Source organism: Zeus faber, assembly GCF_960531495.2.
Source record: "Zeus faber genome assembly, chromosome: 1".
NCBI classification, from domain to species: domain Eukaryota; kingdom Metazoa; phylum Chordata; class Actinopteri; order Zeiformes; family Zeidae; genus Zeus; species Zeus faber.
In genome coordinates this window covers 31,346,504-31,372,671 of record NC_137193.1, presented here as the reverse complement: position 1 = coordinate 31,372,671, position 26,168 = coordinate 31,346,504, and the positions used below count along the sequence as shown (strand labels likewise).

The 26,168-nt window shown below is 44.0% G+C and overlaps 1 protein-coding gene across 1 annotated transcript in view; it reads right to left on the bottom strand.

The window, feature by feature from the left end:
* Positions 1–292: 292 nt before the first annotated feature.
* Positions 293–26,168, bottom strand: part of thsd7aa (thrombospondin, type I, domain containing 7Aa) — a gene marked incomplete at its 5' end in the record, with an annotated part of 98,066 nt that continues 72,190 nt past the window's right edge. Inside the window, 15 exons of the mRNA XM_080023318.1 lie at positions 293–389; positions 3,373–3,460; positions 4,458–4,671; positions 6,425–6,507; positions 11,688–11,786; positions 11,892–12,065; positions 14,200–14,374; positions 15,213–15,358; positions 19,449–19,566; positions 19,678–19,793; positions 21,415–21,556; positions 23,072–23,225; positions 23,319–23,452; positions 23,891–24,069; positions 25,025–25,291. Of these exons, the coding sequence (XP_079879444.1) occupies positions 302–389; positions 3,373–3,460; positions 4,458–4,671; positions 6,425–6,507; positions 11,688–11,786; positions 11,892–12,065; positions 14,200–14,374; positions 15,213–15,358; positions 19,449–19,566; positions 19,678–19,793; positions 21,415–21,556; positions 23,072–23,225; positions 23,319–23,452; positions 23,891–24,069; positions 25,025–25,291 (2,177 nt within the window). The 3' untranslated portion in view covers positions 293–301. The remainder of the gene's footprint in view (positions 390–3,372; positions 3,461–4,457; positions 4,672–6,424; positions 6,508–11,687; positions 11,787–11,891; positions 12,066–14,199; positions 14,375–15,212; positions 15,359–19,448; positions 19,567–19,677; positions 19,794–21,414; positions 21,557–23,071; positions 23,226–23,318; positions 23,453–23,890; positions 24,070–25,024; positions 25,292–26,168) is intronic.

Here is a 26,168-nt window from a genome sequence, read left to right as displayed (position 1 = left end):
AGGGGCTGGTACCCTCCGACAAGCTTTGTTTGGAAAGACAATTTTAGCGGTAAAATGGCAGAGAAAGAAAGGCAAGACTTCCAAACAAAGATTGAAAAAAAAAATGGTTTCTGTGAAGGCTCTCGTGATGCAAAGTATCAAAAATGTGAAGAACTAAACGAAAAAACAAAACAAGAATTCTATTCTTCGAGGTTGTTCCTTTTTTTTTTTTTTTTTGAATGGTGTCCATCGTCCACAGTCTCCTCAAGGAATCTAAAAGTTCGATTCCGTCCCGGGAAGGCCTTATGCGTCCGTACAGCTCCTACATGTCGGCGTCGCCGTCATAGGCCAGCGTCAGAGGCTTGAGTCTGTTGTTCATCTGGCGTCGCTGTGGTTTCTTTGGCTTTTTACTGGACAGACACAGAAAGACGGTCAATTAACATGTGAGGACATTGATCCCATTTTTTTCCCCAGCCTTTGGTTTTGCATTTTCAATGCTGAAAAGAATCTTTTACTGCATTAGTGAAGCGAGAACTTCACTTAAGTTTGGGTTTTTGACCTTGCTGAACACAAAGATAAAAATGGGATATTGCCATTTTATTTCATGCTTTAGGAAATCAACAATAATAGAAATTCACAATAACAGATCTCAGAAGCAGAAGCATTAGTTACAGAAAGCCAATCTGTCATTTAATAATTTGTATATTAATTTAAGCTGCAGCCACTTGACTGTCTATCTGAACTGTTTGACGCTAAAAAAATTCCTATTGACCTCAATCTAATCGAATCTAATGATCATCCATAGTGCCATAAAAACTAAACTTATCCAATAAAGTGTGACAGTAAATAATAGACATACATAAATGGAAAATCAATACTGAGTGGTAGACCAGCTACATAACTGGAAATGAATTATTATGTCTAGTCAGTAGTGGCTCAATACTTGCACTCAATGCAATGACAATTAGTTGAATCTAATTTTGTGCAAAACACTAATGTAAATGGAAATATAGACCAGGAGCAGGGAGCAACGTGTGAATGTATTTTTGGCCACAAGAGGGCAGTGCTGTGTAAGAAAAGGAGTGCAATATCAGGGGGCGACAGCGTCAGGGTTGCTGTCTTGGCATGCAAGTAGTGAATGGATGAATGAATGAATGAATGGGTGGATGGATGGATGGATGGATGGATGGATGAATGAATGAATTAATTAAAAGAACCAAAATCAAGCTCACATTTTAAAGGATAAGCTGTAAACACCATTTTCTCAGTCTATTCGAGTGGTTCTCAACTGGTGGATCCAGATGTAAAACTGGGCCACCGGTCCTTTTTGTGAGGACTGCAGGAGAATACGTCCACTACTCATTTTCTGAAATTAATCCAAATGGTTCAAATCTTCAATAATATTTGGGGTAATGACTTAATGGCTAAGGACACATGTGGATCCTGAGCATAGACCCAGCTGAGAACCACTGATCTAGTCGGTTAAAAAACAACCCAAACTAAAACAACAACAACTGCTCACCTCCTGAGAAATGCTCCAACTTAAACAAAATGACAGGCACTTGCGAGGATGAGATTGGCCACATTAGGATGTAGGATGGGAGCGACTGAGAGGCCAGAGGCCCCGAAGGGCCACCTGGTGACTTATGTGATGAGGGTTTCGATATGCTGCGACATTTGGAGCGGCGGTAACGACTGCTGCTCAACTGTGGTCGGCAGCAGCGGCTGAAGCGTTTGGAGTTGGAGCGCTTGGTCGCTCCGCCCCTCTTTCAGCTGGTTCTGCTGCTGCAACTCCTCCTGCTCTAATCTCTGACAGTCGGGACAGGTGTAAGGCACCATGTGGCTAGCACCGTCCATCCAGTAAATGCCGTCACTGGACGACGTGGGGCTCGACTTGCAGCGAAGGCAACCATAGCAGTAGCTGAGCAGCGGCAGCGATGATGAGGACGAGGGTGGAAAATGAAATTAAATCAAGGCATAAATGGAACCAATTGTACAAATGACAGGACTTAAAGTCCAAGTGAAATTTGGAGTCTATCCACATTCAATGGAAATACTATTAATCAAAATTATATTTAAATTATTGTGACTACTTATCCAATTTAAAAATAGGTGTCACTTAAGATGCTTTCACAAATGCTCTCCTGACAATGTCTTGTTAATATCCGGACATTGTCCGGATTTACCTTTTCACACATGTTTTAAAAAAACAGAGAATGTCCATGTCAGACACGCTAACACCACATGGAAATAATCTGTTTGGTTGAGATGAGGGGCGGAGCCTGGGTAGAGCGTGCAGGAGATAGGATGTGACGCAGTGACGCTGCAGAGTTTAATAGCACACCCAAGATGGCAGACGAGGCTACAGACTTATCAGTAGTTGGGCTTTTTTTTGCGTTGATACTCCATGTTTTTGGACATATCAGCAATATAAACTAGATATCAGAAAGGAATGATGAAGAAAGCAGAAAGGAGTAAGCAGCAGCTATGCTCCATGCATGAAGATCCATAGGTAAGTGGATAAAGGTAAATAACTGGCGCATAAGGGAGATTCATCAACATGCGATACGCCCTCTCACTTGCTGTGAATGATCCTGACAATTACCTGCTCCGTTCCACTCAATTGGACATCACTCGGGCTTTGTACTAGGGTGCTATCTGGGCAAAATCTATTCAAATGATTCGGACATTTGTGTTCACACATACAGCTCCTCAGGTAATGTCCGGATAATTTCAGGGTTGCAGTGCATGTGTGAAAGCAGCTTCAGTTTGGGTATCAGATGTAAGCAGCTGTTGCTATGGAGATATGTCAACTGCGTTCTCTAATTGCTCATGCTAGGTCTCAAGAACAAGGCTATAGATAGCCGTGTTGTTATCTATCAAGCCTAGATATCTGGCATTTACATGGTGAGCTCACAATCCCTTTGTACCTTTCATGTGAGATTTGCAGAAGTGCAGAAATAAATAACCTGGTCAAATAACGGTTATTATTTAACCAATCAGGTCATTGGTACCCTGAGCATCAGTTTGTAAGTAAAAAAAACAATTAGCGCCTACTGGAAAATTATAATATACAGTAGTTGGCACTATCTTGATCTAAAGGTAAAACAAATTTTTATGTATTTTTTTTTAAATTGCAGATTTTGACTGAATTGAAAGCTGAGACCACATTCTGAGCATTTAAATTTATAGTTGTTTTTTTTTAAATAAACTCAATGAAAAGTAGTTTGAGGTAATGAATTTATGAATGAACAAAAGGAAGAATGAGTGGGTAAATTAATGAATGAATCTGAGAACTAATGAATGAATGAAAAAAATAATTAAATGAATAAATAATGAACATTGATTGAGAGTGTGAATGTAAGTCATGACTTGCTAAGGAAGGTTTCTTACCACGCGAGGTACGTCATGGAGATTATGAACACGAGTAGAACCAACGCTCCCGCTGCCACTCCATAGACCCACGTCTTCAGTTTGCCATCTGTCAGGAAAAGAACAGAGAGAAACATACATATGCAACTCCAAATCCTTGTACGTGCAAATTTACCTGATAATTAAAGCTGTATAATGGCCGGTGACACATCTTAAAGACACTGCTGTGTTTTCCACCGACGTTACGACGTGGTTGATGTTGACTGATATAATTTTCATGTTAATACATTCGAGCTCAGTTCATATTTTGAGATTAATCTTTTTTATTTTTAATGTGTACTTTACTTCTACATATTACTGCAAAGAACCACAAAGTACTACAAAATGCTGACTAACACTGTAAAATAGTACGTTTTCAAAATACTGCAAACTATGGTTGTGGTGTACCTGTAAAGTACTGCAAAATATCATAAAGTGTCGCAAAGTACACCAGCAACACAATATTGGATACCACAGAGCCCCTGATGTTCTGCAAAGTCCTGCAAAAATACCTCTGCACTGCAAAATACTTTACATAAAGTAATTAGTACTTTACATATAACTTTACTCAGCACTTTACTAAGCACTTTACGGCATTTCACACTGTACTTAGGACTTTACATATCATTTAATTTATCACTTTATTTAGCACTTAACTTATAAGTTATTATCACTTCACTTAGAACATTATGGTAATCAGGACTTTACTTAGCACTTTATTTAGCACTTTACTTCACACTTACTTTACATATAACTTAACTGAGGAATACAAAATAACTGAGGGAGGGATCTGCATTGAGTTTAGAAATGGCTATGAATGGTTTGATTTTGATTTGTGGTTTAACTACGTGGTGGGTTTGGAGCTAAATGACACCCTGTTCAGTTCCATTATAACTGGAGGAACCAATACATCTCATATGTGGTTTCAGTTAGAGTTAATATGGAAATCACATTTATCACCTCCACCATTTACCCCTCAACAACATCACAGAAAATGTAACATATTTCATTGTAATTCCTTTGGCCCGCTTTTGTGTACAAATGAATGGAAAAAACCCCCAAGATACCAGGTCCGAATGGCTGCAGGAACCAGGTGCGCCCGGCTCTGCCTGGGGCATTAGCCGCGGGCTGGGTAGGATTGAAGGCACGGATGGTCTTCACGTCGGCCTTGTTGTCGCCGGCCGTGGGGATCTCCAGCACTGGGATGACGGTGCACTGGTCTAACAGGCCATCCGACCTCATCACCTCGGTGTAGCCCTCCTCGCAGCCGCACACACCTGCCTGGGGGATGGACAACCGGTAGGAGATTTCCAGTTAAAATCCAAAACCTCTGCGTGGCTTTGAGATCTTCAATGATTATCAGATCCCGATGACCTCTGTTTCACATTCAAACATTATCACATAATCATAATTGCGCCGCCCCTTTTCATGCTGCTGCAACAATTCTGTGCTATCTGGTGGGGTCAGCGGTTGGGCGGCTCTTAAGGTGCCCCCCCCCACCCCATTATTTCTCCCCTTCCTCCCTCTCATCTCTCTTACCCTGCCAACTCCCTGCAGGAGGTCCCCGAGTCCCTGACAGTCTCCCGTCGAGGGATAATCCCCCTCAGCAGCACCCCAAAAATACACATCATGCAAAATAGTGGTTCATAAAGAGCACATGAAGTGGGGAGGGGGTTCTGCGTGCCCTCGTTGGTGAACAAAGAGGGATGGGCGCGATACAGAGGTGCTCATCCATTGTGTATGGTTAAATTACCCTGGGGAGGAGAGGGTGGTAGCCACAACCTCACCACACAACTAATAATAAAAAGCTATACACATAACCCTACAACAACACTCATTGCTTGCGCATGTCACCAGAATACCTCTGTTAATAATATTATTATGCAAATGAATGCAATATTCAGCCCTCGCTACAGACCAAATATTCAGTTGTCTTCTGCGCCTGGTTGCTCGCACGCAGTGTGGAAAAACAATCTGCTTGAATTGAGAAATTGAGAAATATCTAAACTTGTGTTACTAACATTATGGCTGAAATAATATTGTAATACTGTATGTATATACTGTATATATAATGAGACAAAATGACAGCCAATCTGCATTGTAGTTTATTGTGGGGGAGTGGTTAAGCCACTCCTGCAAGGGTTAGGGCTGGCTTGGCGCCACGGCGGTGCAGCTTTACCGAGTCTGCCCAATCAGCCTCTTTAGCGGCTGGTTGGTTGGACCTGGCTGGGAGAGTCTTCATCCATGTTGTTCTGTCTTCAGTAGGGATTGCGTGCTGCGTGACGTGGAAACGCCTGCGGTCCAGAGCGCGACCGAGAGTAACAGGCTCTGATCATCCCTTTTATTTGATGTTCCTGTTTGGCCAGCGAGCCTTTGTGTTATCGTTATTAATAAAATCCACGCCATGTCGGCGCTCCACTGCCAGAATAACTGTCTCCCTCCCTAAACCCATACATGTGGGTAGAGACTCCCACATTTATCCATCAGCACAAGTGAGCCAATAAAAAACTCAAGCTTTGTGTAGTAACAGTATAATTGTCACTTAAAGTCTTTCATGTCAAAACGCATTTGAGAAAAGGAAAGGATCGTTATGGAGCAGTTTTCAGTGTCAGTCAACCAAACCCTGCTGGTTTGTTCGGCTACAGATACCGATAATGTTGTGAACGGGCGATGCTTTATCAATAAAACAAAGATTTAAAAAGAGCAAAAGACACGTCATCGAAACAGACTTGTGCTTTATTTTCCTTTTGAAAAGCATTTGTTTATTTCTAAACCACGGCGCAGCATGTGTCCTCCAACCCTCCCCGGGCAGGTGTAAATAATGGCAGAGAGCTTGAAAACAGTCAGCCATACGGCGATTTTCCATGTTTCTGTTAAAGCAGCCAGATGGATGGCTGTCGTTCCTCCACTCTCAACCCCCAACGCACCCCCCCCCCGCCCCCGCTGCAGGGATTTTGAAATAAACCATCTCCCTCTTTCATCCTCCATACTGCTTATTGCTCCCCGCCGTCTCCCGGGGCAACCGGCGACTCACCTCTGTGCAGAAGGAACGGGGCTTGTGGCAGGGCGGGTCACATGATCTGTCGGCCATCGGCTTGGACGTGGTCGGGCATCCACCTGCAGGGGGGGGGGGGGGGGGGCGGTGGGCCCAAGAGGAGAGACTTGACGGTCAGTGTTTCCGACAGCATGAGATGGACAATGTGGTCTCAAAATCAATGTGAGTGTAGAATGTTGGTGTAGAAGGAGGTAGAGTAGAGTCAGAATAGAGTCATTTTACTTCTGGTTGCTTGGAAACCACACTCCTGAAAAGTGGAAGTGCGGCCCAGTTTCTAGGCTGTCCCTCCTCCGTGGTGTGTTGGAGGCAACAGGGATTAGAGCGGCTACACCCCTCCCCGCCCACACTCTGCCTGTCTGTCTATCTCTCTCTCTCTATATATATATATAAATATAATACACCGCTCCTTCTTTCCTCTTGCTCTGTCTATCCTTCTTCCTCGCTCTCTCCAGTTCTTTCCCTTTCTAGAAAGAAGAAACACCAGCAATGCTCACTAATTACCGCGGCCCTACTTGTGTTGTTATGCTGGTGCTGAAATAAGGTGTTAATTAGAGCCGCGTGAACAGTACTAAAATTCCACTCAAATCCCCAGACAGATTCAGAGACTTAATTTTTCTTTTTTTATTCTTTCACGCTTTAGCAGGAACACTGGATGAGGAGTCGCAGTCTATGAAATGAGCATGCAGAACAGCTTACATTAATGCCAAGCCAGGCTTTTTGCGTCCCAGATAAATTATACGCACTTGATTTTGGGCTCTGCTGCAAAAAAGATATGATTTTGGTTTTGTTTTGTTTAATTTGTTTTTGTTTCTTCCACTTTTTTCATTTTTAGATTAACTGAGTGCTCTAGAATTGAGTGTATACGATTATTTGGCTGATTATTATTTTAGATTTTATTTAATATTATTTGATAACGTACTTCTTTCGTTGCACTAATTAGCGAGCTAGTTTTTGAAAAAGAAAAAGTATATTCTAGGGATTCCGAACAGAATTGTTGCTGCTCTCCACTCTGAAAAAAGTAAAGATAGAAGAGAGAACAAAGAAGAAAATGACTAAAATTATATTTTATGGACTTTTTTTACGACCAGGAGATAATTTGTATTACAATATTATAACACAATAATTTTGTTAGTTTCTTTTTTGAAGAGACCTTATCAAATAAACTACATTGGATAGAGAAAGTCGAGGAACGCTAATTTCTTTATCTGTATATATATAAATATATAAATATATAAATATATAAATATATATATATATATATCTTCAGGTTCTTGGGGGATTCCTAGTGTCCTATCACGGCTCCCGTTACGGAGAACCCGGGGGCAAAGCAAAGAGCTGTTTTTTTTTCACCCACAGTTTCTTTATCCGACTGAGCTCCAACTTCCACCAGACTGGAGTAAATCAATACGCTGTGTTTACCGAGGTAGGGCGTAGCCGTGTAGCCGCCCGTGAGGAGAAGCCCTCAACATTGATCCAACCGCAAGACATTTTACAGAAACGCATGCCGCAAAATGAGGGCGATGCATCCGGGAGGATGTGTGAATATTTATCACAGTTATGTGCGCTGAGAGAGTGTGAGCAACATGAATATTCATGCATTGGAAGCTGCTTCCTGGAGGGGGGGGATCATTTAGACACACGCATACACGCACGCACGCACGCACACACACACACACACACACACACACACACACACACACACACACACATACACATAATCTGCCAATCATAGCAGCCTGGAGTATGCGCACCATCTCGACTACTTTCGGGCTCTTTGGAATTCTCTCACTGTGTCTGTTTGATAAACTCCTGGCTGATAAAAAGCGGCACATGTTTTAACTGTGGTGGAAACATCACAACAGTACAAAGCTGCGACATGTCTAGATCCCGGTTCCCCCAATGTAGCCTCCCATCTTGAGGGAAGCTACAGTAAATCAAAACTGGCGAGAACTGAGAGCTGACGCCGTGATGACCAATGGGATTAAACTTCAGCGACACTATCATGGATTAGCTGCTCATTTATCTTCCGACGCGGCGCTGTCAAGCGGGGAATGCTTGGAAAGCAGAATCCGAACGACACTCGGGAGATTAGGAGGAGGAGGGGGGTAAATAACCTCACTGAAAATACTTCTGTTACTGTTACATAGCCTAGCACATTTATATACTGTATTCTTTGCATCAGAGTTAGGGTTGTTAAGGCTGGTTTATCATCGCCACAGCCGTAGTGTCGTTTAGTGCACGTGGTGTATGACGTCATTGCGGCGCTCGCGACAGCGCTGCGCGTCTATTTGCCGCAGGGGCGTGCACCTCCCAATGTTTGGAACTCCGCACCATGCGCTTTAGGTAATTAGAGATGGACGCATTCCGGAGGAAGGTTGTGCAAAGCGGTCCGCAGGTACAGCCATCTGTACGATCCATCCATGCGTGACCAGGTGGTGTTGAATTCAAGGAAGGAGATAGAGTGGACAGTTGTTGTTATGAGTGGAAGTTGTTCACTGTATTATCTTGACATGGAAGTCACTCGCTAATGACACATGCAGAAGAGTTGGAGAATGTACATGTGAGGCAGCAGTAAAGATACACGGATGAACAAACTTGTGATGTCGGCTCGTTCTGTTACATAAAGTGAATATTTATTATGTCAGTAAGATAGACATCGACAGGCATTACATGGTGTCAGAGGAGTCTGTGTATCCCTGAGTGGCCATGTCGAAGTTTAACCCACCCTGTGAATTCATGTTTGAATGCCCTGCGGAGTAGGCGGAGTGGAAACAGAGGTTTCACACTTCAGGTTGTCTCCGGAGCTTGATAAAGATGACGGGGAGATTCAAGTGAGTTTGCCGATTAATGCTGTGGGCAGCGAGGCTGGAAAGATATTCAGTTCCTTGGAATTCCAGGCAGAGGCACAGGGAATAGACTATGATGTTGTTCTGAAAAGGTTTGAAGACTACATTGTTCCTTGGCGCAACATAGACATTGTACGTGCTGGCTGAACACTGTGAGTTTGGGGACAAAAGGGATGAGCATATCAGAGATTGCCTTGTAGTGGGCGTAAAGGACAAACAGCTCTTCCGGCGGTTACAGCTCATAGCAGACTTAACGCTGGCGCAAGTCATCGAACAGGTGCACCAGGTGGAGGAGATAAGCAAGCAGTTTAGTTTCCAGCCCAACCAACCAGAAGGCCAGCTGGCTAACGTAAATGTCTTTCGACGACATGTAGGCCAACAAAAGAAAAACAGTGGGCAGCGATATAGAAGCAGCAGCCCTGCAACCCACAAAATTGAGGAATGTGAGCGATACGGCAAGCCCCAGCACTCCCAGGCGAGAAGGTGCTGTGCGTTAAAAAGTCCTTGGAATAAGTGTCATTGGGAACGTGTATGCAACTTAAAAGCTGTGAAAGAGATCACAGAAGAGGTGAAACAGCTATACTTCCTGGGGGAAGTTGGCAGAGAGACTAGTCAGGATGACTGGACTGTCTAACCATAGGTAACAAACCAGCAACCTTTAAAATGAACACGGAGCTGATGCTACAGTGATCAATTAAGGGACATTGAAAAAGATGAGGCCTAAAAAAAGAATTGGGACCTCCCGACACATACTTCGTAAGCCCCGCTCGTAACCTCCGATGCATAGGACTTTTCTGGGCCACCACCAGCTACAAGGAGAGTATTCCTTTCCAGTGTATGTGATAAGAGTGAAAGACAGCTGCCTACTAGACCGCCCGGAGGCTGTACACATCAGTCTAGTGAAGCGGGTGGACGAAGTCAGGGGTGTTTTCGGCTCAAGTGGATGGCTGAAAACAGAGCCAGTGAGAATAGCCCTAAGAGGACGCCGGGCCATACGCAGTGCAGACAGCCGGACGGATACCTTTGCCGCTAGTACCACTGGTTAAGAAAGTACGACAGCGCATGGAAAACAAAGCACGATTGAGAAGGTTACTCAGCCAACAGAATGGTGTGCCGCCATGGTTCCAGTGCTCAAACCCAACTAGAGGGAGGTTCTGTTCTTTGAGTTTCCCCTGGTGGTTTGTGCACATTGCCAGGGCATCTACATGGCAACGCGTCAACTATTGGTGCTATCACACATGCACTGCAACCCTGAATTATCTGGACATTACCCGGAGGAGATGTATGTGTGAACACCAATGTCCGAATCAGTTGAACCGGACATGAAGCGGACTTTACCCAGCCAGCACCTTAGTACAAAGTCTGCGTAATGTCTGTGTGAACAGAGCAGGTGATTGACCAGAGAATTCACAGCGAGCGAGTGGGCGTGTCGCATGTTGATGACGTCTCTACCATGTGACTCAAAGTGCTGCTGGACACGGATCCACATCGCTGCAGTTTTCTCTTCTCCGGTGGGATCTTCGTACACGGAGCGTAGCTGCTTCGTACTCCTTTCTTCTTACCTTTATATTCTTTCCACATTTTTGTTTATATTGTGGATATGTCAAAATAGTATCAACACAAAAAAAAGTCACAATTAGTGATAAGTTATTGCCATCTTGGGTGTGCTATACAACTGTGCAGCGTCATCAACATACATCATTGCGTGACGTCCTGCCTTCTGCAGGCTCTACCCAGGCTCCGCCCCTCGTCCAAACCAAATCTGTATTTCCAGTAGGTGAAACGCGCCTGACACAAACAATCTCCAGTTGTGTGCTACATGTGTGAAAGGGCAACTCCGGATAATGTCCTGATTATCCGGACATTGTTCATAGGACATGGACATGTGAAATTTTGCCTTGAAGTGAATTTTGGCACTTTGCCATTGCAAAGCATTGACAATTTGTCAAAATTTGATTAAATCAGGATCATTTTGAGTATCTAATTATCTAATAACACATATTGTACTTAATAGGCTAATATCAGATTCTCTATCTCTCTATCTCTCTCTCTCTCTCTCTCTCTATCTAGCTATCTATGTGTGTGTGTATGTGTCTATATGTATGTCTATATATGGGTGACAAGAGAGATTGGACATGTGTGAAAGCAACTTATGAATGCTCGTGCTCCCTTGCAACTCGCTATAAATCGCGCTTTAGGGATTTCTTGGCATCAGGGTTAGAGTTGTTAGGGTTCTTGTTTTTTCAACCCTATTTTTATTACTTGTTTTTTCTAACAATGTTGTGGCTGTCATGTAAGCATAAGAATTCTGTATGCTGGCGTAATATTTGCTTCCATGGTGTTTTGTCTAGCACATGGCCATAAAAAGACCTTCAAATCTTAAACATGGATCTCACCTGTGACATTGAGACCGTCTGTTGAGCGGTGGCACCACACCAGGCGGGACGAGCTCCTCCACGGCCCAGTCATCCACTTGTACTCGAAGCACTGGCCCTCTGAAAGCAGAGTGTAAATAGTTATAAATGATGGGAATGAACATTTTTTTTATCATTGCTGGCGGGGTCTTTAAAGGCAAGGTCCCGGGACCTTGCGGGACCAACCTGTGCAGGGCCGGGCCTCCCACTCCTGCTCCGGGCACTGGAGTAGGTTCTCCGGCTCCTGAGCCACCACAGCCCTGGACCGCACCTGGACCGAGCCGAAGCCCAGGTCATCCCTGCCCACGCAGCTGAGCTGGCAGGGGCTCCACAGCGTCCAGTCAGTCAGGTAGCACTCCCCTGGAGGAAGCAAGGAAATGAAGTTAACATGATTTGGGAAAAAAAAATCCCACATTTATTATCACCCAACATTCTTAAATCAATTCATTATCACGGACATCTCTTGTACATCCGCATCTGTGGCGGACCAAAGTGCGTGTTCAAGTCGTGGCTGCAGACGGCAGCATGGTTCCCTTTCCCACGGCTGCCCAGTTGCCTCTCGTCGGCCGACTCGGGGCAGGGAGCTTTCTTAATGTTTGTTTGTCTTGCAGGGAGGCAACGGCGTACGGGGCTCGAGAGCTGACCAGGAGTCCAGTCGCAGCACCAGCGGCGTGAGAGTTGGAGATTCCTCCAGCATCCCAATTAAAAATGATTATCCTTATTATTTATCCTTTTGACAAGCGAGACTTTCTTTTTACAATTGTTAATAAAGATTCTCGCCATGTTGACAATCCACCGCTAGAAAGATTTAGTCTCCCTCCCTAAACCCCTACCAGTGGGCAGAGACTCCCACAGCATCAAATGCCAATACTACTTGACGCCGAGTGAATATATGCTCAGGCAAAGGTCAGAATCCAGACACCAAAATTAAATCCAAATTAAAAAGCCACCTCCACAAATATTTTCCCAGCAAAAGCCAGGATCCATTTTTCATTATCCCCCATCTGCCTGAAAGCACAACTCTCAGGAAGAGCATAGAAAAAAAAGGTCTCTATTAAATAGGTCAGCGTGCTCCAGCTTTAATAACAGGGCTGATGTGAGCACATTTCAACACATCTAATTAATATGACACCAGCCATTCAAAATGAGAAAAAAGAAAATAATACACAGTAAAGACAGCTCTAGCTATAGCTAGCAGCTATAGATAGATAGATAGATAGATAGATAGATAGATAGATAGATAGATAGATCGATAGATAGATAGATAGATCGATAGATCGATAGATAGATAGATAGATAGATAGATAGATAGATAGATAGATAGATAGATAGATAGATAGATAGATAGATAGATAGATAGATAGATAGATAGATAGATAGATAGATCGATAGATAGATCGATCGATAGATAGATAGATAGATAGATAGATAGATAGATAGACAGATAGATAGATAGATAGATAGATAGATAGATAGATAGATAGATAGATAGATAGATAGATAGATAGACAGACAGACAGACAGACAGACAGACAGACAGACAGATAGATAGATAGATAGATAGATAGATAGATAGATAGATAGATAGATAGATAGATAGATAGATAGATAGATAGATAGATAGATAGATAGATAGATAGATAGATAGATAGATAGATAGATAGATAGATAGATAGATAGATAGATAGATAGATAGACAGATAGATAGTGCACGCTAACAAGCCAATTGAGTTGATTGCAGGTTGTTTATTCCTGCAAAGCTGCTGAGTAGAGCACAGACGCTCACAATCGATAAATCTGTCATTCCAGGGATGTGTTGAGAACAGCTGTGCTGTAAGCGCGTAATGAGTAATACTGCTGTGCACAGCTGTGTCAGTGACCTGCCGGGGGTTTATCTATTGACATTTCAACTCAAGCACTGGAGAGAATATTTAGCCTTCTCCATTCAAGCCTTCATCCTCCCAGAAAGCTCTTCCCCTCAGCTCGCTGTCGAGGTGTAAAAATCCCGGTGATGCGCAACTCACGAATGATTTGTCCGTAACGAACAAACCTTTGAAATGACTCTGGAGTTTGGAGTCACTCCGGCAAAAGAGTTGTTTTGAAATGATTATGTCAAGAATTTGCAAACGAAAACAGCAATGAGCTGCGAGGCAGCTGACCCAACACAATCCTTAAGTTTCAATTCAGTGAGTGGGAAGCAAAGAGAGAGTAAAAGAGAGTCCTGCAAATAATTACTTTAAATGAATGAAAAAAAAGGGCCAAGGCGTAATTCATATTGAACGTGACTGACTTACATTGTTCCTCTGAGAATTCCAGTCACAACTCGAAGCCAAAGCGAGTCGTCTGACACTCTCATCCTTCACCCGAACTCCACCTCACTGTATTACACTGATTAAATCAAGTGAACTGAAGCGTTGAACCAAGGTTTCACTGAGCGACGTGTCCAGAGCTCTGAACTCAAAAGAGTCGAACATTTCAAACATTGAGCACTGACCTGGGCAGGGCACCGTGCACGCTTCCTGCAGAGTGATCTGCGTGTCTCCGTCCACCGAGGGCTCAGGTTCTCCGCACAGCTCGTCGTCCACAGGGCTGGCCGCTCCCCGGCCCGAGCCGTCTGACACGAAGCAAGACACATTGCGGAAGCGCAGGCCTTCCCCGCACCTCGCCCCCTAAACAAAAATAAACAAATAAATGAATAAATACAACACTGAGAGAACATAATTATCGAGGAACCAGGAGGACAACGTTTTCTTCCACCACACACAAATTGAACATTTATAGTGGGGGGACCACTGAATATGTACATTGTGCACAGTGTACTAATGCTAAGGGCTTGGCGGTGCAATTGTTTCGGAAGGACACGCTGATGATCTTATGCATATTATGGAAAAAGTAAAAGTAGAAAAATGTACTCTGGGAAGTCTGGCAACGTGTCAGAAATGAAGTTCTCGGGGCGGAAAAAAGATGAGCAGCAAGCCAGGATGATAGATAGAGAGTAAGAGAGAGAGCGAGTTTCCCCGTTTTCGAAAAAAAAAAAAAAAAAAAAGAGGATTTAACGTCTTATTTTAAGTCTTAAGCACAGTGAGGAGCTGCAGCAGAGTGGTGCATTGCTCAGTAGTAAACTATATTAATTTTTATTTTTTTTACAAAACAAGGAGGCACAATGACTCTACTGATGGAACTTGAACAATTCCATAAGCTAAAAATAGCAGAAGCAACACTCAAAAGCTATGTTGTTTGGAACAATACAAAGGTTTCTAGAAAGTGAAGAAAAGGCCTGGGTCTACTGAGACTGAGCAAACTCCTGACCGGCTCAATCGATGCTTGAAGAAACAGGAGATTCCACAGAGGGAGCTCTCTGGTGGCCAGGTGACGGATAGGCCCGGGAATCCCCGACATTAACAGTAGACAGGTGGGACGCGGCATAAGACGACGGCATAAAAGGCAGAACCGGGGGCTCTACCGCCAAGTGACATGGAGAACGGCCGCCGAGAAGGGACGACTCACCTCGGACCTGCACTCCGACCAGGCGCTGTAGCGCCAGCGGTAGCAGGGCTTGACAGGGCAGGGCTTCCACTGCTCCATCTGCGAGGGGCACGGCCTGCCGTCACCCTGTGGCGCCTGGGTCACCGTCCGCCTACGCCACAGTTTGCCTGAGGGATGATAATAATTGATGCAGGGTTAGGTTTGGGGTTAGCCCCGAGCTCATTTTAATGCAGTTTCTGGAGAGTTTGCAGAGAAGGTTTTGAATGAAATGGAATATATACCTTGGAATATATACATGAAAATATACTTTGTTGACTAGAAAATATGTATACTATGAATACAAATAAGTATCAAATATGAAAACTCACAGCGAGTTATACACTTACACAGCATAAATGTACGTGCCTAAAATGCACTATCCGCTCAATTACACCTAATGAAGGGCTGCAACGTTTCAGAAAACGTCCTCTTTTTGGGCTTTGCCGTTGTATAAATACTACTTTGACATTGCACCATGTCATCTTTCGAATGCAAAAAAGCACCCGTGGCTTGATTTCTCCATTTAGTCATCTGTCAAAACTGCAAAGACATAGCAAATTTGGTTCAATATCAAATGACCACCAGTGACTGATTTTAATAATCATACTTGTTTGTTGCTTTTAAACAAAACGACAGTGTTATGTCAGGGGAGGACGAGGGGAGTGCCCTTATCCCAAATTCACCTCGCACTCTAACACAAGGGGTGAAGAATGTCAGAAAATCTCACAGGAGATGCTTGTATTTTTCAGACTTCACGGACCCTCATCAACAAGAAATGACAGCTTCATTTACAGCCCTCCATCAGCGATAGAAAGAACAAAACAAAAAAAGGCGAACTGGCTCGTAATTCAGATTAAGGATCGAAAGCTACCCCTTCCTTCCATGTCCTTCAAAGGACAACAAGTTCTTTCAACCGTCAATGGAGGACAAGAGCATATGTTTTAGTCAGCGTTTGATTCGAGGCATTAACCCCTGAGCAGCGTTAATTGAGATTACAGGGATGAAGGGCGACTACGAGACAGATCTCCCGCCAGTCGCTCCAACTTCTTGATCCACTTCCACCAAAAAGAAAAACAAAAAGACAAAAGAAAACTCGGCCAATCGTCTATCTCTAAAGGAACGCTTAACCCCAAAGAGTCTGACATTTATTTTGTTTCGGCGAAGGGATGCGCTGTCAAATGCACTTCCCACCTCCCGATACGTCGTAGGCGTCATTTAGTATCGTAATAACACCGTTTTTTGGTGCCAGGGCCGGCCACTCTCTGGTCTCCTCGCAGCTTTTCTCCCATTTAATGTAAAACACAATCAGAACCGAGTCCCTGGGTGACGCCTCCCCTGCAGCCCATTCCGCCAGCTACCATTTAATTTGTCTTTATCGGAAAACTGGCTGCCTTGGTGCTGATCCACCGGAGGGCTTTGTCCGTCTTAATTATGATTATTTATGTTGAAGTCGCGGGGTGCCTCTGTGGGTCTCGTGCCATCGTACTGTCGGCGGGCCATTTCGCTGGAGGTAGCAATTGAGGGGAGACAGCGAGGGCTGATGGGCAAAAGAAAAGGAAAGAAGGGAAGCCCAGCGCCAGCTGTCGCCATCAGTGTTTGGCTCTAGAGTACACTCACACAGCTATGATTATCTATGCACACAGCTTGGATGCTCCTGGGAAAATAACCCCTTCCTTTATTTTTTATTAAAAAAATATTAATGCCGCCTGATGGATAGAAGCACCTTGCTGCTTCCAGGTATGTTAATTTTACTTGGGGGGGTGGTGGGGGAATTCCGCTCATTGTTATTCCTGGCTCTGGAACAGATATAAGTCATTGCAGGGAAATGCAATTCCACCCGCCGCATGGAAAGAAACACGGGAGGGAAAGTGAGAGGCGAGAGGAATTACACTTCCCATGGTTCACCTACTATTCTGTCATCCGGGGAGGAGGAATACCCCCCCCCTTCACCGGGGGGCCGGATTAATGTGAAGTTTGCCGGGGGTGGGGGTTGGGTTATATCGACTCTGGTTCTCAAGGACTCACAGAGAACACAGTGCTCCCCGAGGCCCCGAAGGCCCCAAGGCCGTAATGGACAGAACAATCAATGGAGATCCTGTGGACACACACACACACACACACGCACCCACGCACGCACAGTAAACGGCATGCATTTATATTTCTAGCCATATGACTCGAAGCGATTTACAGCGCGTATCTCACATTCACCCATTTATACACACAGTCAGACATCGGAAGCAGCCGTGCAAGGTGCACGCCAGCTCAATGAGAGCTTAAAGGAGTCAAGTGTTTTGCTCAAGGACAGTTCAGCACACTACCAGGACGATGTATCTCAAGGTGGTTACGAGCTATCTGAGAATCTTTTTGCGGTTCTCCTGGAACCCACGATTGAATGGATTATTTGTATGCGTCATGACGATTGCAGAGGGAACTGGTGAAACTGGGGAACCCACCATGACATCACTGAGGAACATCAAATCCCTGAACTGGGAAAATGACAGCGAAAGGGAGCGATTTCTGTTGTTCCTCCAGAAGAGAGACAAGGATGTCTATTCGGCCCCTGCTCTACCTCTACTCTGCCTCTACTCTACCTCCCACTACTTTACTCTACCTCTACTCAACCTCCCTCTACCTATTCTACGTCTACTCTACCTCTCTCTAACATACCTCTACTCTATTTTTACTCTACCTCCCTCTACTCTAGTCTACCTCTGTATTTTACCTCGACTCTAGCTCTCTATTCTACCTCTACTCTCCCCCTACTCTATTTCTTCTCGACTCTTTCTTTACTCTACTCTGCCTCTAATCTACTTGCCTCTAATCTTCTACCTCTATTCTACTTTTCTATCTCTGCTCTACTCTTTCTTTATTTTACCTCCCTCTACTCTACCTCTACTCTACCTCTACTCTAGTCTACTCCCTCCACTCCACCTGCCTCTACTCCATTCTACCACTACTCTACCACTGCCACATATGATTTGATGATGGCATGATCTGGCAATATTAAGACGTGATACAGCGTAGCATTTTCTCCATTATTTTCCATTCATGTATTTGTTTCATAGGCATCAATATATGATGTCAATATCTGAATCAATCGCGAACAATTTTTTTTTTTTTAATTTCAAGTATTTGAAATTGACATTCCGTCTCCCCGTTGACGAGGGATGTTCAGTCATATAAGCCCGATCAATCCTCTGTCCAATTCTACCGAGTACGTTTTGCAGACAAACGATGCAAACAGCAGTTGCTTCCCATCATGACAGCGAAATTTCAAGCTAGCTTTCTCAACAATGTGCCAGGATGTGGATACCTCCCTCCTTCATAGCCGCTGTAGAGAGCGACAGCCATTGTGAAGCATGTACGAGGAAACAGGTAGAAGCGATAAATCATGTCATCGTCGTGCACGGCTTTGAGGAACTGAATGGAAACGACAGCATGGAGCGTTTGCGGACACTGAAACAGAATGGGCCTCATTAACGGAAAGTCTCCAGCCCCAGGTTTACCACGTACCAAGCACCGGTTCTTGTCAAAAGTTGATGGGCATGTTGATTTGCAGAGACAGACGCCCTGTCAACACTATTAAAGTTGTGCAGACTTGAGGGTTGTATACATCTGTGTGGTCCCCAAAGGCATACTCTCTCCCCATGGCAAGATAAGCCAAGCGCTCCAATGAAAGCAAATACGCCGTTATCTGGTTTGACAGAACGCTCTCGGGTAATTTCCATACCATTAATCACTTTGAACAACCATTGTTAATATGGTGTTAATGAGTAGCTTATTGAGTCTGCAAATGTAGGTTTGACATCACCGTAATTGTCTTTGCACAAGGAAGAATTCTAAGTAGGAATCACATTAGTGTTATGTCCTTCCTTCACATTTCCAAACCTCACGTACATTTTCATCATCCCAGATAAAAACATTGAATTCCACTAATACCACATGTATAGCAGGGTTTTTGAACGCGACAATTAGCGTGTCCAGGGTGTCGAGTGTAGATCGCAGCCCATAGGAGCTGGAGCTGATAAAAACCTGTGACTATTACAGGGTCACTTGTCCCGGGACTGAAACCCGGGTGTAACCTTTCCCACTAATGACAAATTCCAGATGTTAGCGGGTGTTACCAGGTTTTTTGCGCAGTGGGAAAGGGGCATCAGTCTGTTGAAACTTTCACAACCAAACCATCTCACCCTACAGACATGCACTGCAGACATATACCTGCCAGACCGCAGGTGTGGGTGCAGTCCGACCACGGCGACCAGTCGGAGAGCTGGCAGTTCACTGGGCACTCGACCACGCAGGAAGCATTCATCTGCCACTTCCTGTCCAGGCCCAGCTGAAGGATAGAGAGAGAGAGAGAGAGAGAGAGAGAGAGAGAGAGCAAAAAGTGTGAGACTTTCATTTCAATGGAAAAACAAATCGTTGGTTTTCTCATTTGTCCACTGACCTCTTTGCAGAACTTGAGGTCCACCGATTTGCCGTCGCTGCGTACGCAGTCCAACATGCGCGTCTTGATGCCGCTGCCGCACACGGCTCGCTCACTCAGCTGACACGTGCTCCAGTCTGCAGGGATGGAAACCGGATGGGACATCGACTCTTTGTACGTCCATTGCATTGTGTCTATATCTGTAGGCCTCGAATGATAATTAGAATAAATATCCCTTTATTGAAATTCCAGTATAACAAGAATAGCAAGAAGCATGTTAACATATTTATTGTTAATATATTCTATGATAAAACCAGCCGTGAAGACATTATCATATGAATTTGCCGACAAATTCTTGCGGTGCCTAAACATTTGGTGCTGCCCAAATAAAAAAACATGTATTTATAACTTGAGTGATAATTCATTTTTTGACATAAAAGCAATTAGAAAAAAGCTGTTGAAAACGTAGAGATTTTTCTATTTTTCCTTATATCTCCAGAGTTTCTTGACTTGACAAAATGATAAATTGGACAGTTGCAATCAGAGCCAGCTCTTTCTATTGGCTACATAGGCGGCTGGGATGGGATGGGGAGATGCAGCGATCGGGGCCAATTTGCGTACCTATCTCCCTGATGGTGCCTATGACATGCCGGCGATGGGGCGCTGCGCTACGACAGTATTAGCCCAGGCGCGATCGGCGCCAAAACAGTGTGCTTTTATTTTAAGAGTATGTTTTTTTATTTTCCTCTGTTTCCTTATGGAATGAAACAAGCCCTGTGTGTAATGGGGAGCGGCAAAATGGCTCCAGTTGGCCCTAGCGGAGATAGCAATGAATTATCTCTAAATAGTGACCGTTGTCTGCCTGTAAGCTATGAAAGACACTACACAGAAACGAAGAAGAATCTTTAATTATCACGCAACACACCACACTACAACACACGCTTTGGATGGTGGCCGGTGAAATGAGGCCTCTGCATTTGACCCATCCTGGCTTGTCCTTCCTCCGGGGGCACAGCCAGGAGCAGTGGGCAGCATTCGTGGACGCACCCGGGGACCTGGTGACGAGTGTCCATCGCTGGTCAGACGATGATGTGTGCATGTTTTTGAGTGGGGTCCTTACTGACATTTGGCGGAGGAAACCCCATGTGAGCACGAGGTGAACATGCAAACTCCACACAGAAAGGCTCCTGTTTGGGAGATAACCCGCCCGGAGCACGGTGCCAACAGCGCCCCAGGCGGGAATCGAACCCAGGACCTTCTTGCTGTGAGGCAGCAATACAATGCGCTGCGCATTGCGCCACCATGCCACACAAATCTTAGACTTAAAGAGATTTGTGTCCAATTTCTCATGGATATATAATGAGACATTCATTACGTATTTTGTATGGGTGGTCATTTTTGGCCAGAAACACCACAGATGGACAAAATGTGAAGAAAACAATTACAATTCAATGAGTGCTGACCATAAATCTATCATGTTCAGATGCCTAGTGTGGAGGATTGCATGAAGTTTAGGGACAATTCTTTCAATCAAGGAGATGAAAGAAACAATATATATTTGATAAAGTAAATTTGTAAAGACGTCAAATTTGACTGGAACTTTGACTGGAGGGTTAATAACAGTAAATAGGTTAGGCTGTTTTTCAGGCGAATAGGTCGCTGTTGCAGTGTAGGCTATGTTGTTGCTGGCTGGCTGGCTGCACCTCATCCCTTAGGTGCTAAAACAAAGGCTAAAATGAAAGACCCAAGACCACCAACCGGTGATGTTGTAGGAGTAGTGGAAGCAGTTGCTGTTGTGCCTGCAGGGCTCTGTCTCCATGGCGGCCGGGCATTCTTTCCCCTCTCCGGACCGGCGTAGGGGGTAGGCGCTCCTCTCTCTGGTGCGGTTCCCATCACAGGGCTACACAAGATCGAGAGAGAGGAGGATAGGGAGTTACAGACGGTTCAGGTTTTGGATGAGAACAGGTTCGACTTCATTGAAACGGCGAGAGGGTCCATATTAAACAACGTAAGAACAGCAATACTTTTTAGCAGTACACATCAGCTCCTTTCTGTGCCGGACGGCGCTGTCTCCATGGCACTAGGAGATGATGCTGAGTTTTAAGGATTTGTACGGGATGAATTCCACATGCATTGAATTACTGTTCCCTTACACCTTTATAGGACCTTTTATTTCTCCATATGGAAAATGGTTGGGTGGGGCTAAAAATAATTAGTTTAATTTGTTATAAACACCGTAGCGGCAATCATTTTTCTATAAGATATCTGACTCCCTCAATGGACGCTCAATAGCAGAACGATGTGAAGAAATGTTTTTTTATGAGTGGCCGGGGCAACTTGGAAAATCCCAGCCCATTTTTTGCTAACTCCTCCTGAGACCTGGTGAACTGTTGGGGAAAATATCTATAATTTGTCAAACATGTAGGCCAGTGTCCATGGAATCAATGGGTTTTCAGCAGGGTGTCCCATAAAAAAAGTAGCTCATGTTTGGCTCCTTGCAGACATGAGAGCTTATCACTGGAGTTTAAAATCGCTCTGAGCCTCTGCCATTCTTTCAAATAATTTCCCCTCTCTCCCAGTGTGTACAAAACACACAGAGCCCTTTTTGGCAGAGTCCCACACTGAAAGGCAGCATTTAGGGACAGCTGGTGAGGGGAGAGCAGGCTGTGCGAAACCATTCCCATCAAGTGGGAGCGATCTCGTAGAGAGCCTGGACAATTTGACAAGTTCAACACAATAGGAAGCACACTTGTTCTTTTGGACATCTTTTTGCACTCCAAAACATGTCCTTCTTGTTATTGTCATCAACAACTTGGGGGTCGGGGGCGGTGATGGAGACTGTGGTAGTGCTCTGATTTCTAACTCCCTGTAGACCCCCAAAAAAAGAAACGTAGTAGATGGGGGTTAAGATAAATATTGATTTGATTATATGTCACAAATTCTCAAAGTGTTTCACTTTCACCCATCAAAGAGTCCATCAGTCTCTTTTATTGTTTTTTTTTTTAAACTATTTTTTAAATTTGTTTAAGACCTTCTTGAGCCGTAGAAAGCTTAATGTCAGCTACCCACTGCTCATGATGAAGGACCAGCCATTAGTCCTTCAACTAATTGGCCAAAATGACACTCGACTGGCTCCAACTTGCATAGCCTGACAAAGCTCATAATCAAAGTTTTACCTATTCCCCATCGCAGAGTCTGACACATAATAAATGTATAATACAGTCAAAATGTCACAGCTTGTGGAGGGTTTAAGTGAATGAAACTGATTACAGAATTGCAATTTGTATCCATTCATGTATCCATTCATCAACAGCCAGTTCAATTCGTTTGCAGTTAAAGCAAAGTGCTCTATATAGGAGATAGCAGAGGTGTGTCAGAACTGTAGGGGGCCTTATCGGCTGCCATGCGGCCTCACCAAGGGGCAGCGGCTCCAGGCGCCCCAGTCGGACAGCACACAGTCATGGGGGCAGGGCAGCCGACTGTCCCGGGCTCCCAACGGCATCTCCTCCGGGTCACACAGGTAGTCCTCCACCTGGTCCGAAGGTCCGTCGATGGTGTTCTGCATGCACCTGAGCGCAACAAAAGTGAGGATTGTTAAAAATACTAACTGTATGTTATGGACATTTTACATTTTTTTGAGGAATTGGTATGGTGGACTGCACCTGACTTTGCGCGTCTGCACACCTTCGCCACAGTTTTCCTTCAGGTCCACGTTGCTGACCTTCCAGACGCTCCAGGGCTCGGCTACCCACACGTACTGCCCACAGTCGCTCAGGCAAGGCACCACTTCATACACCTAGCACGGCAAAAAAACATATCAAATTTGTTATATTTTCTACGATGTGCTAGAATATAGCGCAGCAACACAGAACAAAATCAATGTGTGTATTCACAATGTGGAAACAATGCCCTCACCTGAGCCTGTGGAGAAGATCAGATTCCGCCAGAATGGAAGGAAAACAGAAGAGGAAGATATACTATTATTATTATTATTATTATTATTATTATTATTATTATTATTATTGTTATTATCAATAATAATAATTTGTATCTTATTTTTATGATGCTGATTCATATTATTATTATTCTTTTTATTATTATTATTGTTATTATGAATTACAATTGTTTGATTATTATTATTATCCAATGGTTGATTAAACAGAATGCTCACATTAGAAGTTGGATTACAACATTAACTTGTAAGCATTTTTCTCCCCAGTCTCCCTTCACGTACCTGGTTGACGTGGTCCAGCTTCGGGCACGGCCGTCCACCGTTGTAAGGCTTCTCTCGCAGCCACTTGGAGCGAACTTTGACCCCGCTGCCGCAGGACTTGCTGCAGCGTGACCAGTTGGACCACTCGCTGAGCTTGCAGTCGGATGGGCAGGCGATGATGCAGGCCTCCTCGATGTAGCCTGCAAAGAGCATCGCAGAATGACAACGAGGGCTCAGTGAGATTCCACAGCGTCCCTCGGAGGACCCGGAGGTCAGAGGCTAGAGGCTACGACCGCCCTGTGATTCCTAATTCCTAATTCTTCTTTTTGCTCTCCTCGTAGACGGAGCGTACCGCCGAATATTAATGGCTCAGTGTGTAAAAAGTGCTCTGATAAATTTGGGCTGCGAGCCGCTCCCCTGTCGCTCGTTGTTGATTTGGGCATATTGGATTTGCATTCGAGGCTTCAATAAAATGCGGGAGCAGCGGAATCAGCACCTTCCTCCAGCTGACATGGTCAAATGGCACCACATCAAGGGGAGCGCATGTGAGAGATTACTGTATGGAAGAAGGGGAATTTTTGCGAGATATTTGAATTTTGACAGATTAGTAAAAAGATGTTGTTGTAGAAGTATAGACATACAGTAGATCAATTTAGGTTATAATATTTTTAAAAACAAGAAAGAATTGGTAGTTATTATCTTATAATACATTGAAATGTTAATATATCAAAAAAAATATTTTTCATAAAATTTTAATTATATCAAAATAATAAATGAATATGACAAATTGTAATTATATTATGGACAAATTACGAAATATCGATCAAAAGAAAATATTTTGTAATAAAAAATTCCCTGTTGTCTTTAAAAAGTAAAATAAATTATACCCAGAATTCTATGGATAAGTACAATCTAAAATGATAAAATATCAATAATAAAGTAATAAAGTATACCTACAATTTAAAGTCAATCAATTTATCCCCAAAAAAAGAAAAAAAAGTACATATATCGATTGTGTATGGCTTGCTAAAGCTTCATTTCTCGCAGTGCATTGCTATGGGTTGCAGAGCTTGTTTGTTCTTGGAAATTCTATTCCAGGAAAAATGAATAAAAAAGGAGAACAGGTGCTTTTTGACATCCCGGTGTGTCACTCGCCGTGGCTGTTGCAGCGGGAGGTCTCCACCAGCCGGTCGTCCTGGTCATAGCACACCATGGCCTGGTAGCGGTAGCCCTGGCCGCACTCCTTGATGTCCCCATGGACCTTCATGCCCAGCTGGCCCTCCACGCGCCCTCCCTCGGGCAGGACGCAGTCGGACCAGTTGCCCACGGGCTGAGCGTTGTACTTGTTGCAGGGGCAGTACTGGGTCTCGGTCAGAGGGTACAGCTGGTTGTTCTTGCACTGGTCTCGCTTCTTGCTCTTCCCTGTAAAATGAGCGACCAAAAGATGAAGAAGTCACATAACATTTCCGTAGGAAACCTACTTGCTTGAATTGGCGCTGAAGTTTAGGTTTAACTGGTTGTTCTGGTGGCGTTTTACTTAACAGTTTATGGATCTCGTTGGCCATCCGGTTCAAGTCTAGTTGCCTCTGCTTGGCGCATGCAAGACCCACAACTCATTGGAGATTTGAGTCTCACTTCAGCCTGGGTGACTGGCTGCTCGTTTGGTGGGGAAACTCAAGACTCACAAGTTGTTTATAGGACTTGTTCGCTACGAAATAATTCACAAGACTTGCTTCACTACTTTCTATATACTGTATGTAATATGTATATATTTTATTTATTTATTTTTTCCATTTATGTGCCAAAAAATAAGAAAGAAATATACACATATATTACTTAGTATATATTTTTGGTCATATAATAATTTCATTGTTTTACATACAATAATATATATAACATTTTTCTTTTTTTTGTAGTTCCTTCGAGGACCCCAGGGTCCCCAGTTAACGAACCTGATCTGATCTTCTAAGCGTCGGGTCACAGGACACACGTTAAAGCATATTTCGCTGGCTTCGACAAGAGAAGCAACGTTCAGAAATTGCGGCGACTCAAAATAACAAAGGACCAGGATGAGCGGGGCAGAAGATTTCTTGGCGAGTCGATAATCCAAGCGATCCACAGGCTAATCCCATGTAATCTCAGAGAAATCTATCTGACCTTCAGGTATTTCCTGGAGTGAGCTCGTATACTAGAGAGGTAACACACCAAAGGGGATTTACTTCATCGCTCTGCATAAGTCCACCTCACTTGATTCCAAAAATGTTTGTGGGGTTCTTAGTCAAAAAGGAACTTAGTTAAA